General features: G+C 49.6%; 2 protein-coding genes across 2 annotated transcripts in view; one reads left to right on the top strand and one right to left on the bottom strand.

Moving 5' to 3' along the window:
• Nucleotides 1-3,150, top strand: part of LOC102374953 (cathepsin G-like) — a 3,244-nt gene extending 94 nt beyond the window's left edge. The window contains exons 2-4 of the mRNA XM_025194108.1: nt 1,253-1,397; nt 1,548-1,808; nt 2,014-3,150. Coding sequence (XP_025049893.1) covers nt 1,253-1,397; nt 1,548-1,808; nt 2,014-2,163 — 556 coding nt within the window. The 3' untranslated portion in view covers nt 2,164-3,150. The remainder of the gene's footprint in view (nt 1-1,252; nt 1,398-1,547; nt 1,809-2,013) is intronic.
• A 1,571-nt stretch (nt 3,151-4,721) lies between these two features.
• LOC112548404 (ribonuclease-like) lies at nt 4,722-5,042 on the bottom strand. Its single transcript, XM_025194107.1, has one exon. The coding sequence runs from the start codon at nt 5,040-5,042 to the stop codon at nt 4,722-4,724; it is 321 nt and encodes a 106-aa protein (XP_025049892.1).
• Between the last annotated feature and the right edge of the window lie 14,274 nt (nt 5,043-19,316).

Here is a 19,316-nt window from a genome sequence, read left to right as displayed (position 1 = left end):
TCCTTCCCCTACGACAATGCTAGCCCCTGGCCCTGCCTCCTCCCATCACCCTCCCGCACCACCTTCCCCAAGCTCCTCTCCCTCCCATTGCCCCCTGCCTAATTCTGCCCCTAAGCCCATCTCCTCCTGGGTCTGTTAAGCGATGTGCCTTCCATACTTACCCAAGTCTGGAGGTTGGAGCGCCCATCAGAGCTGAATCCCTGCAATCTGTCCCCCCTGCACCCAATATATAGAGACCAGGCAGGGTCCGAGGTGGGGCATGGTGGCTCCTCCCACTGAGGGACCAGGGACCGTGCACTAGGCGAGAAGTTGAACCCCACACTCCCAGTTCCTCATGTAGCTGCCTTGTCACCTTGAACCGAGCAGTGCACCAGGGCAGGAATCCTGGCTCCCAGCCCTGTGCCCCACTGTACCCCAGTCGATGCTACTCCCATCACAGTTGTGTGCAAGTGTGTACAGTATATCTGTGACGATCTGCATGATTGTGAGTATACAGTGACTGTAGACTTTTGGTTGTAACTGTGTTGATCTAAGCACATAGGCAGGCATGGTTTTTGAGTAGATGTGATATCTTTTAGACGGGCAACTGAGTACTTGGGAAAAAGTTCTAGGCAAGATTTCAGGTGCAATCACCCTTCTCCAGGCATAGTGACTAATGACACAATATCTTTTGACTGTTTCCTATTTTTCCCTAGTTTGTTCTGCTTTTTAAAGTTTCTTTATAATCTAGCAATTTCGTGGATATTCCAAAAGTGATATTTGGTTTGCTTTCATCATAAACTGAATACCACAATGCATCTTACTAAAGCATCTAGTTTCTCTTTAACCGGATAAGCAATACATGTTGCATTATATATGATCGTGTGCCGTGCTATCGTTCCCACTCCTAGACCCCCCCCTGGGCCCTGTGTCTCACTTCCCCCCCCCTGAGCTGGCCAATATGCCCACCTTGGAGCCAGACCAGAGCCACTGGCCCTCCAGGGAAAAGACCCCCTATTGCATTCCCTTCCCAGGATCTACTGAACGGATCATAGGAGATGGGAGCCCTGGTCCACCAGTGACAGTGGCTCTGAGCAAGGTGGAATAAGATCACACTCAGCTGCTTAAGCCCGCTTGTGTGTCTAAGAACTGCATTGGGATCTGGACCACAGCACCCAAAAGGGGTCAGAGAGTGTAAGAGCCACAGAGAAATGCTCTAGACATCCTGTTTGCAATGCCTGGACAGCTACAGTATCCTGAGATTTCCACACAGGGATTTAAACAAAATATCTGTGGTGCTGGGAGCTCACAACGTTCGGAAACCAGAAGCAAACTCACAGAAGATTGACGTGCGTCACCAGATTGTCCACCCGAAATACAGGAGGAAAACTAAACACAATGACATCATGCTGCTGCAGGTACTTCCCTCGTTATATTAGCCTGTCCCCAGTGACTCACGCTGCTGCAGGGTCTGGCCCCGTCACATAATCCCACCCCGCAGGAGCTCAGGCTCCTTCCTTGTTCTGCGGGATGAGTCTTTATCCTGTGGGGTTTTTTCTCCATGGCAGCTGATTCAAAAAGCCAAGCTGAATGACCAAGGGCAACTTATTGGCCTGCCTGCAAAAGGGGAAGCAGTGCAACCGGGAACCGTGTGCCGTGTGTCTGGCTGGGAAGGCAGAAGCCTGTGGAACTGGAAGTCCTTGAATGTGCTGCTGGAGGTGGACCTGCCGGTGCGGCGTGATCGAGTCTGCGAGAAGGCTTTCTACACGTATGCTGCCCGGGTGCAGATGTGTGCCGGGGACTCCTCCAGCAAGAAATCAGCTTTCAGAGTAAGTGTGTTCCTTGGCTCATGAAGTAAGGGACATTGACCCCAAGTTGTGGGTGCTGGCCCAGACTGCAGGATGACCCCGGACTGTGTCAGCCTTGTTGGGTGTGATATTGAAACGCATCCTGGTGCAGAGAGGGGCGGCGAATCCCATCTCTGCCACAGAAGGATGCAATGAGACTCATCTCACATCTGGCTTTATTTCACAGGTTGATTCTGAGGGAGCACTGGTGTGCAACGGGACAGCCCACGGCATCCTCTCCTACGGACCCCGAAGAAGGACCTTCCCTCAAGTGTTTGCAAAAGTCTCCAGTTTCATTCCCTGGATTGAGAGTGAGCTTAAAAAGCTCAAGCCCTAGGCTTGAGCTACTAGCATCTACCAACATTACCCAATTTCTCCATCACCCTGCACCATCTGGAAACAATCTGCCAGGGCAACACGGGGGCCAAATGGGCCAGGGGATCCCTTGGATGGATAAACATGGGAGCGGGGAGGGCCTGTCACCTCTGTGCTTGGTGCTGGAGCTGGTGCATCTCATATTGTCCTCTCATTCTTCTGCTGCAAACATGCAACTCTCGGCCCCTTGGGATGCTATCACAGAGCTTCCTGATCAGTGAACAGGAAAATGCCTGGGCTCAGAGCTGAGCCTTGGGTGACTGCATGATGCTCCAGGGCTTCTCTGAGCTGTCTCCAGAAACATCACCAGGTCTAGTCCAGGGTAAAGTTAGCCCATTTTTCCCCAGTGTATAAATTGTGAGAAAGTTTTACCTTCCAGGCTGCAGTATAACAAACCCCTACTTTTTGTGGGGGACGAAGGAGGGGGGGCAATAAATAATAATGATTCAAACAAGCAACGGTCCCGTATCTGCACGAGAGGAAGGCTAACGTGTAACACTAACGCTGCTAGCTGCAAATATTGACCCTGTACCCCCCTCTTCTTTAGCTATTCCTGGCTTTCTTTTGTCTTAAACTGCCATCTAAACCACTTCCTTCTGCTCAGCATGTTGTTCTTGACCCCCCTTGACTAAGGGTTTCAAGAAACAAACCATCTCCAGCATTTATAAGTTCAATGAGGCTTGAGGAGAACTGTTTAGCTGAGCCTTGGCCTGTCGTGCTCTCTATACAAGTCGACTTTGGTTCATCAGCGAGATGCCAATCTACCTGCCTCCTGTGGAGGAGACACAGGTTTCTGTAGAAGGGCTTTTCTTGAAAATACCTGTTTTACTTGGCATTTTTCATACTGTGTTAGGAAGGGGTCATTCCCTTGCTGAGGGCTGCATGACGGCATCAACGGGAAGTTGTCGGCATCTTTGTGTGTGTCAGTTGTTGCAATAAAGCCCTTTTGAGAGCAGAAAGTCTCCCTGCCTTTTAGCTATGAGAGAGCACGTATTCAACCCTCCTGTATATGCCACTGTATTTTTATCTGCATTTTCTCCCTTCAACATATTCTCAGTGTTACTTAATGATGTCCTGTTTTCCTCCTCTAAACAGGGTTTTGCAAGTTGCTGAATTGCATCAACAGTCCATGTTCCCCATTAATTATTTATCCAAAGGTTGCAAAATGACCTGACAGACTGATACCAATCTTCAAATATTGCAAAGGGTGCTGCAAAGAGGAAGGCTATAATCTGCTGGAAACTGGACCACCTGGGAACAAAAGGTGCTGGGATACAACCAGTGTGGGGGCACATATCTAGGACCCTGGGTCAGAGCCCTGGCTCCGGTCGGGTACTCCCCACACTAGTGTGCAGTGGAGATAACCGTGCCAATAACCACGGCTCTAGGCAGAGAAACTTTCTCCTGTGTGAGGAGTTTCCTGCTGTTATGCTGAGAGCAGCCTCCTCCCTCCTGTCCCCACGCCCCCCCAAACCACAGGGGCTTTTAGGGGACTTGAACCATTTCAGGAAAGTCCCCGCTGCCGGCTGACAGCAGCAGGAGAGCAGGGCCTGCCCCAGTGCAAAAGGAGCCCTCACGCCTTGCTCGTTTTCCTGGGTTGGGCTTGGGCTCGGGCTCGTCTTTGACTGAAGGGTTAGGCCACAAGTGCTAAGTCTTGTGCTAGGACGGTTATGTCTGGCTGGACTTATTCAGGGAAGAGGACTAGCTGGGATATCCATTCACAAAGGTCCTAGATCAGTGTGGGCAGACACGTGGCTGCTCATGTGTACCCACTCCCAACAGATGCACACAGACTGCCATCCGGCTCCACTGTGCACATCTGCATATCCCCACACCCACCCCTACTTATGTTCATACCCTCCTATGTCACTGCATCACTGCACCTGCAGTAGCCTCCAAGGCAGGGCCTCTCCCCCCAGGGACTGCTCAGACACCCCCTCCCTCCATGGGCTCCAGGGAAAAGGCCCCGTATCCCATTCCCTTCATACTGCTAAGCAATCGCGTGATGTTCTCTGCAAGGTGCTCTGCACAAACACACACACGCTCGTTCTGAATTTGCAGGGAAGTAGTTTATTGCAAGAACAGCAGGAGAATTGAGCAGACTTCCATTTTCCAAGGTGCAATCAGAGACGGTCAAATCCCCGCGCTGCACAGTTAACATCTACCCGCTCAGTGGACAAGGGATGGGGAAGGGTTGGCTTCACTGTATAATGGACACTAGCAGGAAGCAGAAGGTGAGGGGTGGGAGATGGATGCCTCGTGCTCATGCACATGAAGGGAAGGTTGGGAGATCCCACCCCGAGGCCCCGAGCAACTGGCACGTGGAAACTCAGTGAGCATTAGCCTAGGAAGAGCAAAAAGCAGGAGGGCATGTCATGAGAGCAAAGGCAGGTTGTGCAAGAAGCTGGATGCTCTCTGCATGGCCTAGCCCTTGAGCCCTACAGGATTCTGTCCAAGTGCACAGGCAGCCGGTTGACACAGCCCACCCGGATCCTGCGGGTCTGGGATCTGCCCGTATAGCTACAAGACCTGCCGCGTCTCTGGTTCACCAGTGAGGGAGAATGACATGTGGCTGTCAAAGAGGTGCCTGCTGAAACGTCTCCCACCATTGGTGCAGATGGCTCTGATCTGGTTGATAGGGGCATGGATGAAGGTGTTGGTAATCTTGCAGCGGGGCCGGGTCATGCCCCGTTGCTGCATCAAGCGATTGCAGTAAGCGTTGTTGTTAGGAGCGGCGGTCTTGGGCTCGTTAACATGCCTGGACACAAATTGCCGGAAGGTGGCACCCTGGGCGAGCTGGACCAGGCAGAGGCACAGCAGTGCAGAGAGCAGCAGCACCATGGGGCGCGGACCCCTTGCAGCCATGGCTCTGTCCTTCACAGGATCTTCCTGGAGGTGGAGACACGGGATGGCGAGGGAGTGCCTCCCTACGACAATGCTAGCCCCTGGCCCTGCCTCCTCCCATCACCCTCCCGCACCACCTTCCCCAAGCTCCTCTCCCTCCCATTGCCCCCTGCCGAATTCTGCCCCTAAGCCCATCTCCTCCATTCCTATCTAACTGCATCCAGTGACCCTGCTTATAGCAAAGCCCCACTGTGCCCTGTGCTTGCACACATGTATGCATCCATGCACATGCACACGCACATGCCCATTCACACAAGCACTCTGAAGGCCAGGTTCAGAGAGGAAGATGTTATGACTTAAGCACAAGGAAAGGGTCCCTTGCTGCCAGGGTGCTGGGCGAGGGAGGCATAGGGACATCAAGATCAGGCCTTTCCAGGGCACCTGAGATTGTCTAGATCCCCAATTCCCATTGAAATACACCCAGTTTGGCCTCTAAGATCTTATCATGAGCTTTAGAGCCTGGGAATCAAAACCAGCTCTCCCTGACCCCAAGAAAGCCTCTTGGCCCAACCACCTGTGTACTATAAGATAGCAGACAAGGTTCCTTGGGTGAATTTGATATCTTTTATTAGACGAACCCAATAATAAAAGATATCAAATTCACCCAAGGAACCTTGTCTGCCTATGTCCTTAGACCAACACGGCTACAACCTTAACCCCTATAAATAGCAAACATTTGTCCTTTCTACTAGTTCCCAGCACTTCTGCTCTGAGTCCTGGATCCAAATCCCCTCCCAGTGTTGGGGACAGAGCCTGCGAGCCCTGAACCTAGGTCTCCTCTGCTTTGACTCTAATTTTCCTGGCTCAATTCAGATCTCAGAAAGTGAGACGTCAGCTGCTGGCTGCAGGGGTCAAACCTGGATTCTGCTCTTAGTTCCCCTGGGGTAAATCATGAGCCAGCCCCTGGATGCAGTGGGGTTAGGCCCCGTTCTGCTCTCAGCTCCCCCAGGGTAAATCTGTTGTTACTTTATGATGTCAAGGCTGGATCTTATCTCATCTCCCCAGGGGCAGCCTCTGCATCCCTCCCTGTGGCTGGGTCTGTTAAGCAATGTGCCTCCCATACTTACCCAAGTCCGGAGGATGGAGCGCCCGTCAGAGATGACTCCAGGCTACGAGAGCTGAATCCCTGCAATCTGTCCCCCTTGCACCCATTATATAGAAACCAGGCAGGGTCTGAGGTGGGGCATGGTGACTCCTCCCACTGAGGGGCCAGAGACCCTGTGTTACGCAAAGGGGTTAAGGGGGGAGTGGGCATGGCCCTGCTAACAGGAGGGCTGAGACATGGCAAACCCCACACCCAGTTCCTCATGTAGCTGCCTTGTCACCTTGAACCGAGCAGTGCACCAGGGCAGAAATCCTGGCTCCCAGCCCTGTGCCCCACTGTACCCCAGTCGATGCTACTCCCATCACAGTTGTGTGCAAGTGTGTACAGTGAAGATCTGCGTGAATGTGGGTATACAGTTAACAGGGGTATAGGTTGTAGCCCTGTTGATCTAAAGAAACTTAGGGTTTTTGAACCCAAAAGCTTGCTTAAAAATTGTTTTCCAACTATTTAAGTTGGTCTAATAAAAGATACCAGGTTCCCCCAAAAAACCTTGTCTGCCGGTATACAGTTAATGCACATGCGTGTCTGGGAGAACACGTGCTTTGTCTGGGTGTGTGTCTGGGCAATTGTCGGTGTGTCTCCAGTCCAGGACTGCCTCGCCCGGTGACTCTCGAGCTTTCTCCTGCCCTGGCCATGCTTAGTTTGAGCGAGTAGCCTGGGTCGAGGGCCTCGTCTGGAGTGGAAGATCAGGGTTGTTCAGACTACTTGGGAACCCAGGCTACGTGGGTCGAGGAGTCCCTTAGCCCTGGATATTTGGGCCCAGTCCCCCAACAACAGCCCCATCTCTTCCAAGACTCAGGGTCTACACACACAGGCCCAGGGGCTACAGTCAGGCTTTCCATGGTCCAGTTAGCCAGGAAAGCCCAAATCCCAACCACGGGCAGTGGATGAAGCCTGATTGCCCACTCTGTCCTGCCTGAGCTTTTGCTCGCCCGTTGGATATCGGTTGGTGGTTGGGGCAATCCTGACGTGGGCCCCACAGGGTCCCTGTGGTTGTGGGGAGCCTGCTCACGCTATAACGGTGGAGGGGGAAGTTTCCCAACCCAGAATGGGGGAGAGGTACGGGGCTCATGGTGCAGAAGCCGAGGAAGGGATGGAGTTTGGAGCATGACTTGGAACAAGAAAGTAATTCCATATAATAGATGGGACCCTGAGAAGTCACTGATCCTACCCCTCTGCCCCACTCCCGAGGAAGTTTTTCTCTGCAGCTCCTATAATCCTCAGTGACGGAGGGTCCACAGCCTCCCCAGGTCACCTGTTCCAGTTTCACCATCCTTACAGCTAGAAAGCTCTTCTCCACACCTCACCGACATGGCCCCTGTTGCCCATTACTTCTTAACCAGTTCCCAGCAGACGTGAAGAACGGTCTATCACCCCCTTCTTTCCAGCAACCTTTGACTGATTTGAAGATATTCTCTCGTCTGCCATCAGTCTAAATCTAGACTAAATCAGCCACGTTCACAGGGCATGTTTTGCTGCTCGCAGAATATGGTGCATGAGATGGAAAAATGACCTTATTGGAACGACCGCCTGGGCCAATGGACCGAGACACAGAGGTCTGCACTCCTGGGACGACTGATCAGGAGGCCTCTTTGGGCAAAAGGCTCTGGAGCACGGCCAGGGTGTGGACACACGTCCAGCAACCAGGACGCTGCATCTCAAACCCCAAGTGGGAGCTCTCATGCAAGAAGGTCATGACTCTGAAAAGGGTCTTGAGGTCACAGCAGATGATTGATGAACCATGGGTCTCGCAAGCCCAGATAGTTGTGGCAGACTCAGCTACTCTGGGAGTAAACTCTTGCTGTGGGGGGTGTGGGATCTCGGCGGGGTATAGCATTGTGCTTGCTGCAGAAAGCCCGTCTAGTGTAGGGCACGAGATGAGGGCATGAGCCAGAGATCCCCAGTCACTGGCACAAACCACTGAACAATGGAGCCTTTGTCTCTGGGCCCGCTGCTCCAGCACAGGGTTGTGAAACTTCCCCTAGTGTGTCATGCTGATAGAAAACTTTCCTTGACCACAGTGGGGGCCCCAGGGGAATGGGACCATGTCAGGAGTGTCCCAACCACCAACTGACACCAAATGAAGGGAGGCTGGGCCGCCACTGAATGGACCCTCGGGGCCAAGAAAACGGCATTCATTTCCACTGGGGCACACTCCTGTAGGCATCTTTCCACCCCACTCCCAGCTCCCAGCCTGAGACACATCCCTATCCACATATGTGATTAGGCACCTGCCCCCCACTTTATACACATCTGCCCATTCATGGACACATGCCCCAACAGCCATGCCTATTGGACAGGCACTCATCTGATCTCCACCTCTCTGTCCACGGTGACATCTATACATGGCCCCATGGGCAGATCTAGGATTTTGAAAATGTGGGGTGGAGATAGTGTGATGCATCACTGCATATAACATTTTTCTCCAGTTCAAAAGAAACTAGAAGCTTTACTGATCTGCTAGGGGCCTAGGGCTGTATTATTCAATGCATGCCTGAAGCAAAACCAAATATAACTGTATTTACGCTATGATTTATTAAGTATAAAAATGCGACAAACCACACAAATAATAAGCAAGCCATTAGAATTAAATGGCCATCTCTTATTCAGAATCATGCAACAAAATCTAACCTCCTTGAGCATCCTGACAGCGTAACCAACATTTCACTGACAGTTATTTCCACATCTGAGTTAATGTTCAACATGACGCTTCTCACCTGCGGTTGAACAAAGCCACGTTTTAAGTCTCCAGCAAAGATATTTTGTCATATTGTTTGTTGGACCACCTGTAAAGTTGCGAGGGCTGTTGGACAAGGTGACTTGAAGACGGGCACTTGATTCCCAAAACTTTATCCAATGGTCTCCCAACTATACAGTTGGTCCAGTAAATTATATTGCAAAAACTCTTGCCTCAAGACTGACGGAGTAAGATGTATAAGGTGTGGGGCTGCAACAAGAATTGCAGGAGCGTAGTAAAAAGGGCTGCAGGGAAACATGGCTTTTGAGATATCTTAATGAAGTGCTGCATTTAATGGCAAGCCAGGCTTTTCACTGCTGCTCTTCTTTATGCAGCTGCAGAGGACTGAGGTGTGGAGCCCCTGTTGCCTCTGCACATGGATATGCTGTGCTCTGAAAAGCATGGCTCAGGACTTCCTGATGCTTAACCTATTTCCTGCTGGCTTCAGAGGGGACCGTTTGCTCCCTCATTGCAGCAGGACAGGAGCGGGGAAGGGGGGATAGGACTTTCCCCCAGGAGAAGTATGTGCCCTAGACCCTGGGAGCCCTACCAGACCCCCCACTGCTTCCCACATCCCAGTGGTTCTCAACCTTTCTAGACTCAGGGCACCCCCCCGCTGCAAGATCACAGAATTTAGTGGCACCCCATTTAAAAAATGTCTATAAATATAGTATAAATATTATAAACATTACATTTTGAAGTGTGAGATCTCTTAATAGTTTTGCTATATTCTAACATAATATGACATGTAATTCAAGTGTATTAGGCACAGCTTCAGTCTGCTCCCCCAGCTCTGCCTGGCTCCATTTGCTCCCAATGTGGCACCTGGACATTAGTCCAGGTCACTGTTTGGGACTGGGAACCAGTGGGCCAGTGTCTGGCCTTATTTACTTCTGGGACATTCCCCACCTAAACTCCATCCCCAGGGCCAAAACGGGCAAAGCCCAAGGACACCTGCCCCCGAGGGACGAGGTGTCAGGCTGCACACATGTGGAACATGGTGGGTGCTGAGGATGTCCAAGGGGCAAGGAGATGTGGGGCAGCAGAACACGTGGCTAGGGAACAGAACTAAGAGCAATTGCCTCAAACTGCAGCAGAGGAAATGTATGTTGGAAATGAGGAACTTTTCAACTGTGGGGGAGGTCAGGCATTGGAGCAGGCTGCCTAGAAAAGTTATAAAATCTCCATCCCTCCAAAGTATCAGGAGCAGGTTAGACAGACACTTGGCTGGAATGGTTTAGCCAGGGATGATTCGGCCTTGAGCACAGGCTGAACTTGTGAGGTCCCTTCCAGCCCTACCTTCCTGTGATCCTGTGCAAAGGTGATAGAAACCAGCAGTGCCTGTGGCACTGAGAAGGCAGGGGAGAATCAGACCCAGCAGGTAGGTCCAAGACAACAGCTTTCTGCTGCACTGGGAAATGTGATGTCCAGGAGCCAAATGCCCTGAGGTCAGGTTTCTCCTGGGTGGTTTCTTCCCTGTGATTATTTTCATCTCCTCACCCTCTGCCTGCCTTCTTGCGCCCATCATACAGGCCAGCCACTTTCTTATCTCTGACCCACTGCTGGCCCCAAGCATCCATTGTAGGGCAGAGACACCCTGTCTTCAGGGGTATTGACTTGGATGTAGGAATGTCACCCCAGAGGGACTGGCTTGCCACAAAATCCAGGGCCCCTGAGCCCCGATGGATGTGGAGATAGGAGGCAGGAGGGTGCATGATGACTGATACAGCCCTTTTTGCTCTCCAGCCAGTTCACCCATCACCACCACTGCAGCCCTGCCTCCTCTGCCACTGCCCCATCCTGGAGCTGTCACCATCACTGCCAGAGCCAGGTCTGCCCCACTGCATGGGGTAGCCAGAGGTGCTGCTGCTGCCACTGCACGGAGATGGAGCTGCCATTGCCTGCGCTGCTCCCACCTGCCCCAGGCTGGAGCTGCCACTGGTGCTGCCACAAGAAGCTCCACAATCAGGATTTGGCCTGGAGCATGCAGTGAGTTTGACACCCCTAAGGTAGAGTAAAATATATCTTGGGTCCTGGAAGCAGTTTCTGTCTGCTGCAATCAATGAATCTGCATGCTCAGTAAAGATTTTTGAGTCACACTGCCAGGCACCGTGGTGCTCAATAATTTCCAGAATCTCAATGCTTGATAATAGCTCAAAATAGTCTTACTCTTGTATAATGGTGAAAGGGGTGTGGGGGGGGGAGGGGGTTGCAGGGTGTCGGGGGAGATGGGGGCGGTATGTACCCCTGTGGCAGGACACTGTTGGTGCCTGTCACTTTAAGATCAGAGCCGAGCAGCCAGCAGGTCCTTGATTGTGGCGGCCATTTTAGAACCCTGGCTGCCTATATAAACAGATTAGTTGCCTGCCGGCAGGCTGGCAGGAACATTGCCTGGCTGTAGGGCTGCTGGGACATCCTGGAGGTAAGGGAGGAGCTGTAGGGGATAGTAAGGAGGCTCCTGGTCCTGGGTGTGACCTAAAACTGCACCCTGCCAGGAGTGGACGGCCTGGTGGGGCTCCCAGTGGTGCGGGAGTCCCCTGGAAATGCCAGGCTAGTTATCACCCCAGTAAAAGGTGGGTTGGGGTGCCTTAACCCCAGCTCCTACAACTGGGTGGGTCACCCACTGGTAGAGTCCAGAGGGCAGACCCCAGGAGATAGAGTGGGGCTAGAGTCTCGGAGACCTGATGGAGAGTACCCTTGACTGGTCAATGCTGGACTTACAAAGGACTTTTTTCTATTTCCTGCCCCACACACACCTCTTCTACCCAGAACTAAGTAGAAGAAAAATTTAATAGGCATCTTGGGCTGTACATTCCCCAGTCCCACTATGGGAGGCCTATTTAAACTTTATTGACTAAAACTTGGTTGCTGGGTTAGGGAATGCTGAGGCAAGAGAGAAAGTCAGAGGGGGTATGGGCACCACTTGAACAATGGTTAAGGGGTCATCACAGTGTCTAGCCTGTTAAAGCCCTGACCACAAATGCTATCATACTTTCACCAGGATGACTGGTGGAAATCCTCCCCACAGTTTATGAGCACTCCAAGTAATCGATCCCCTCAAATCTGTTAAGAGCACAGTAAAATCTGAGAGTCATGCTAAGCTGAGGCTTAATCGCAGCAGATAAAATAGAAAACCCTGATGCTGACTTCATAGTGCAAGCATAGCTAGGCCGTCTGAGAAGAAACCACGTGGTATCCCTTCCAGTATATCTTCTATATTCACAATAATTTCAAGCTGGCTCCTAGGTGTCTGGTTACTCCTTAACTTTTTATTGTTTTCCTGGTTGTTAATCAGTTTCTTGAGATGTTCTAAACCAGATAACCCCTTGTAAATGAATTACCTTTTTCAGTGACATTAAAACTGTTTATTTATATAACAGGATTTTCCCTATCAATTATGGCTGGGGGCCTTCTTAATTTACACAATTAAAAGAATGCTTTAAGAAGCTGCACTAAGGGTTTAAGAAAGCTGTGAAGCAGCAAACAGTATGCTTCAAGAGAGAGATCTCTGACACCATGCGCCGCTGCTCTCGAAGCTGAGAGAAAGGGATCATCTCCCTTTAAGCATCACGCTGGGGACTTTGCTTGTCAACTGATCACCCGAGTGCCTTGAAACGGTGAGATCCCAGCTCTCTGTCTGTGTGTGTGTGTGTCTGTGTCTCTAGGCATAGCTTTCTGAACCTAAATTGTATTAGTTAAGCTTAAGCTAGGTTTCCCCAAATACTCAATTAAACCAAGGTAATACTGTAATCATTTTGTTTGGGTTTTTTTTTCCTTGCATGGCTATTACTACTAATACCATTATACATTTCATACACTTAGCAATAAATAACTATTATAGTCAAACTGGTGGTAACCGGGTGTATTTTTTTTTTTTTTCCTTCTACTTCCCTTCCCCACTTGCTCTGTAGCAACGCTTCTTTTACCTAAGCTAAAGATCCCTGTGAAGCCCAGAAATACAGTGGGGTCTGCTTATTGAGAGGCTACCACTACTAGGATAATTAGGGCAAAACATTGGGATGTGCTGAGTTTGAAACACATAAGGGGATCAGCTTGTGCAGGCTGATTGACCCAGTTTGGCTCAGATGTGCCCTAATGAACTGAATGCTGACCCACGAGGGTGTCAGCTGGACACCCAGCTGGATGCAGAGGTCTTCTGTTCACCCATGTGCTTGTCAGACTGCAGTTTATTGTTACCTTAATTAACTGATTCTTGGCATATGAGGGTGTCTGCCTGTAGGTGCTGATCAACCTGGCCAGGGTCAGGGGTGTCATGTTAATCTGTGTGTGTGTATTTGACTAATTTGGTGTTTGGAGGAGCCCAGCCCTATTGAAACCAAGTCCCTCAAGATAGCTCCACTGGGGGTGAGGACTTGCAGCAGGGAAAAATACAGCTCCACATAGAAACATCAGTAACACAAGCAGCACATTGATAAGACCCTAGAAGCGTATCCCTAATAAATGAGCACACCCCAAGGTGATGGGCAAATCTGCCCCCTGCACATGATACGAGAGTAAGACTTTGTTTCGAGCTATTACGCAATCGCCTCTGTATGCACTACTGAAAGAAACTTAAATTGGGACAAAATTTTTTTTTTTTTTAATAAAATTAAAATAAATTATAGCAAATGTTTGCCTTTTAGTATAGTATTTGGCTTTTTTTTTTTATCTATAATTTGTTAAAGTGATATCTTCTGAAAGATTTAGTGTGTGTGGCCTTCCACAGCTCACCAAAACTAGATAAATGTCCTGCCAGCTGAAATAATTGCCCACCCTAGTCTATAAGGTGCAAGTCTACTCTGCCCCCCAGTGCCCATTGTGTGGTACAGCTGCCGTTCCCCAGGTCCTCGTCCTCTGCTGTCCTCCCAGTAGTTCAGCTGCCTGCTTTCCATCTTGCATTCACAGCTGTTGGGTCAATGTGGGGGGAAAGCTGTGTCAGCCTGAGCTCTGGACATCTGTTTCTGAGGTGACTTTTTGCTTGATGCTTCCTGTAATAAAACAGTTTCCTGCAAATATGACTTGACTGTGGGTTTTTGTCGGGGGCTTTGGGCAGAGTAAGTATTCCCTGCCACTAGTTTCTAGGCTGCTTTTGTCATGAAGTGGGACAGGCAGCCACTCCAGTTTAGGAGGTCATAAGAGTATAAGAAGGGCCATACTGAGTCAGATCAATGGTCCATCTAGCCCCGTATCCTGTCTGCAAGAGTAGCAGATGTGGATGCTATAGAGGGACTGCATTGAACCACGTATATCTAGAATGATGCATCTCCTATTCATTACTTTCCCCAGCATTCAAAATTATTGGCTTAGAGATACCCAGTCATTCTGTTCAACAGCTATTAATAGATCCATAGATATATCGTCTGTGAATTTGTCTAGACCAGGGCTGCCAAACTCATGCAGCCCCACAAACCAGATGAGGGCTGTTGGGCTAGTCTATGGGCCAGAGAGGAACCAGCCTACAGTGTTAAGTGCAGCCCGTGCACTGCATGTAGCACACGTCAGCCCCAGGGCTCACTATACACACAGCAGGCCAGGCCAGCACAAAACATGTGGTGCTAATGGTGCATGGACCAGACCCAAAACTGCAGGCAGCACATGGGGTCAGTCTGGGATGCTGAGTGCAGCATGTGCCCTGGACTTGCATTGTCGCATGTAGTGCTGGTTTCAGCTTGTACACTGCAAGTGCACACTCCCCATGCTGGCCCTGCAGCACGTGTCAAGCATTAGGCTGTGAGTCCAATGGTTAATGATGGGTCTAGTGTCCAAAAACCTAAGCCAGGGGTTAGAGCCCAGGGCTTCAGCCAGGATTGAGCTAGCACTCAGAGCCATGACAAAGTAATCTGGGGGTTAGGAGCTGGGCATCATAGTCAAGAATAAACCAGAAATTAGAAGCCAAATAGATATCAGGAGAGCAGGATGAACAAGGACCAGAGTCGAGGCAAGGTACTGGGATAAGAGCAATCTACATGCTCCATTTGTACAACCAGATTGTCACTTTGTGATCTGCTTGTTTTAAGGCTCAGCATGCTGGGCCTGGGCGTTCATTAAATCATCACCTTCATATAGACCGGATCCTCCGTGCCTAATGTTGCTCGGCAGGAGTTCAATGAGTCATTTCAGCAGAGACCTGACTGTCTAGAGCTTTTGGGCTTCCCCTTCTGCTGTTATTTCCATGCACACAGTCTACATAACACAGAAGCAATTAGCCACAGACCTGTAATCATCCAAGATAGCCAGGGGCTAGAAGGCAATAGCAACCCACTTGTGAGCTACCTTAGCCTTTCATGTGCCTTGCTGATGATGGGCCAAAAAGCTTTCCTCTGAGAGCTCCAGGCATTGACTATCCTCTTTGAGAAATTGCGGAGAGCAGATAAGGTGACTGGGAAAGGTCAAATATAGTGCTCACTTTTAAGAAAGGGAAAGAGGAGGATCTGGGGAATTACAGACCACTCAGCCTAACAACAGTACCTGGAAAAATCACAGGATTATAGACTCATGGACAAGCAGGAGGGGAAGGGACCTCCAGAGGACCTTCAGTACCCTGGGATGAAGTTCATCAGGCCCCAGTGAATTCATTCAGACCCATTAAAAGTTCTCTAACAGTTTCTTTTGTTATATCATCCATAAATTTGTCTCCTTCCTTATCCAATAATCCTTATTAGATGTCTGGCTGCAGCTTAATTTATTTTTATTGTGACAACTGAGGCAAAGCAGCTGCTGAGTAGCTCTATCTTCTTTGCATTTTCTGTTAAGAGTTTGCCCTGGCTATTTAACCATGGGTCCACAGCTTCCTTTTTTTTACCAACGTATTTGTAGTACCTCTTCTTGTTGTCTTTAACTTCCCTCACCAGATAAAGCCCATTTTTTTTTTAAATCTTTTTCTTCCTGATTTTATCCCTGCAAGTTCATGCTTTTCCCTAGTAAGCTTCTTTGGTGACCTGCCCATCTTTCAAGTGCCGGTGTGCTTTCTTTTTTGCCTTTGAAGCCTCCTAGAAGTTCCTTGTGCAACCACATTGGTCTCTTAACCTTTCTTCTTGTTCTTCCATTGTGTGGGAACAGTTTCTTGTTAGGCTTCCAATATTGTGCCCTTTAGAAACTTCCATGGGCCTGCTTTTCCTTCGGGCTGTCTCCCCATGGCACCATGCCTATCATCACCTTCAATCAGTTCCACCTTAGTTTTGCTGACCCTGTGCTTTCCCGTTCTCCGGATAATAAAGTCTATCATATCATGATCACTTCCTCCTAAGATCTGCACGCTGACTAGCACATCAGAGAGTGATATCAAAGACTAATTAACTACAGGGACTTAGCAGCCTCTCCTGCATGGGAGGCAAAGTGCCTTAGCGACCTCCCTGCACCTGTGGCCAATAAATGGAGGGGACAGAGGGCCATGGTCACTTGAAAGGAGGGGTACGATGATAGGCATCGCTGAACCTGGCACCAGAGGGTGGAGATTTAGGGAAACAAACACCTCCATTGCTGTCTGCCTTGGCTTAACCTCCAGCAGGCACCTCCTGAGGTCCTTGCACTTTGCTTGAATGGAGTCCACACGGCATCTACAACCCCCAGATAGCTATAACGCAACCACGTGGCGCAAAAAAATCTCCCCCTGCAGCTTTCCAAAGTCAATCTCGTTGATTATTAACAGTCAGATTTTTATCTACATGTATTACACTGACAAACTGATTATATCACCCGGTGCCTAGTTCTTCCATGTAGTTTCAGCGGCTGCATCTATTTCAAGCTCATTTTCATCAGCTATGCTCTTGTGGGGGGGAGATTAAAGTTCTGCATGTCTGCACTCAAGTTCAGAAAAACCGTAACTTTTTTCCCCCCACCACATCTTAATTTCCTCAATTTTCTGGCTGCCCTTTCCCTTAAACTGTCTTCTTTTTTGTTGGTATTTGATACGTTTTACCATGGTAGCTCTGGGAGGGTTGCTGTCTGAAGGCCCTCAAGCTCTGTGTGCACTACCATTTCCCATGTCTTACACCTTGAGAGAGTCCAGAGAAGAGTATGATCAGAGATTTGCATGGCAAGCCATACGAGGAAAGGCTGAGAGACTGGGACTCTTCAGGCTGAAAAAGAGGCAGCTGAGAGGGGACGTGGTAGCAGCTCACAGCTGCAGTAGGGGAGCACATGAAGGGCTCGGTGAGCAACTGTGCACCAGGGCACCCTTGGGGAAAACTAGGAGGAATGGCCACAAACTCCTGGAAGACCATTTCAGGCTCAACATTAGGAAAAACTTTTCCACAGCTGTGGAATAGGCTCCCTCCAGAAGTGGTGCAATCGCCTACCCTGGAAATCTTCAAGAGGAGACTGGAGGGTCACCTTGCTCGGGCTGCCTGACCTCAGCTGTCTTTCCTGCCTGGTGCAGGGGGCTGGACCTGATGGTTTTCTGAGGTCCTTTCCAGCCTTACTATCTATACCTCTATAACACTCCTGTTTGATGCAGCCCAAAATTACATTTACTTGTTTTGCAGCCATGTCACATTTACTTATTCATGTTTTTCTGCCTTTCTTAGCATCCCTACTGCCCATCCAATTATCTCTCATTCAGTACCAGTGCATTTGGGTATCCTTCCCTAAGTGTAAAACCTTATATTTGTCTGCACTGAACGTCATTCTGTTAACTCTAGCCCAGCTCTCCAGTCTATGATGAATATTCCTGCTCTTCGGAGCGGTTTCAACTCCTCCTAGTTTCATATGCTTTATAAACATGAGCAGCAGGGATCCTGAGGAAATCACCATCAGCAAGGATCAGCAATCTGACCTGCTGAGAATGAAGGGAATCTCATTTTTAGCATTTCCTGAAAGCCAGGTCACTTGAAGGTGCACCAAATCAGACACACAAAAGCAGCAGTCCTCTGAAAATGTTGCCCTCGTTTCTACACCTGAGACATGGCCAGGATGATCATCCTTTGTGTCTGCAATGATTTAGATGGGGGGTCTCAACCACGGTGCGGCAGCACCACCATGCGATGCATCCCCACGATCGGACTGGGGCCTTCCCAAACACAGTTTGTTTCTCAGTCTGGCGTAGACTTCTTAGTTGCAAAGAACCAGTGTAGATGTCAGTGGGAAATAAATGCATCTTTTCCCAGTGACCCTTATGAATCTTGGAATAAAAAAGGAAAAGGCCCCTGAGCCCAGGGCAGTAACAGCACAGTGGTGGGCTTTCCCTGCTTACAGCTACAAGACAGCTTCCCTTGCGGACACTTTAGAGAGTTTCAGCCCTTTAGCGTGAACAAGAGCCCCCAGGGATTTCATCAGTCATGTAGGATTGAGTGTCGTCTTAGACTGCGCTTGTAACTAAATTAGCGTTGACCCTACAAATTACAGGTAGCTCAGTTTTCACAAGGCTCACCTCTCCTAGAGAAGGTACTTGCAGGGAAGAAGTTACTTGCTCTGGGGCTGCTACGTAGATAAAATAATTTGCAGCTGTAAAGAACGTGCCTGGTGTCATTTAGCTTCTCTTTGTCGAAATGTCTCTGTCGGTGCGTGTCGAAAGTGTCGCTTTCACCATGCGTTGCAAAATCCATTCCTGACATCTTGCAATGCAGAGAAATCTGCCTGCCTGCTGGATAAAAATGAGTCCAGATAGAGGAAAAAAAGTGCATGCTTTTTTTCCTTGTTCCAGGTAAAACTAGACTTGGGGAGACTGAGAATGGGACAAAGATTGCCTTTGCAAGGTCAGGGGAAAGTCTTTCCCGATTACCTTCAACACCCCAGCTCCACCCCAAAAAAAAACCAGCCTCCTTATTCTGCGCACTTATAAAAAGAGGTATATCATGTAACAGTAGGGAAGTGATTTTCATCTCTTTATACTGCATTGGTAAAATGTTGTCTCTAGTTTTGGGGACCGCATTTGAGGAAGGATGTAGAAACCCTGGGAAGTCCAAAGTGATCTGGAAAACCAGGCTTCTTATGTGTGTGTTTAGCCTCCTCATCTTAATGGAAAGGTGGCTGAGAGGCAATGGCTCATATGGTTTGCAGGTATTCAACCCACGGGAAAGATGTTTCCTAGTGAGGGTCCAGAAAACATTTCCCCTCTAAATCAGATCAACAAGGACCATGGGGGGCTTTTAACCTTCCTTGGCAGCACGTTTCCTTCGGTGGGATTAGCAGAGGAACACGTACCGAACCAATCCCTGTCATCACAGGGGCTCAGACATGAGCAAAGCCCTGGTCTCTGCAGGTGGGATGTTTAGGACAAATATATTTGGTTTGACACGGGACATGTGCACGAATCTCAGACCGCTGACAGATGGTCACTTAAAGGCGTGCTGGGATCTGATCCGTGATCCCAGCAATCATGCCTCCTGCCGTGCTCCACGTGCACAGGATCCAAAGAGTGGCAGGGGGGGGG

The sequence above is a fragment of the Alligator sinensis genome, unplaced genomic scaffold (assembly GCF_000455745.1).
Source record: "Alligator sinensis unplaced genomic scaffold, ASM45574v1 scaffold1300_1, whole genome shotgun sequence".
Taxonomy (NCBI): Eukaryota; Metazoa; Chordata; order Crocodylia; family Alligatoridae; genus Alligator; species Alligator sinensis.
The sequence above is the reverse complement of the archived record's forward strand: the minus strand, read 5'-3'. Positions and strand labels throughout refer to the sequence as shown.

Excerpts from the sequence above, each read along its gene's own strand:
- LOC112548404 (XM_025194107.1), bottom strand. The coding sequence starts at position 5,042 with ATGGTGCTGCTGCTCTCTGCACTGCTGTGCCTCTGCCTGGTCCAGCTC.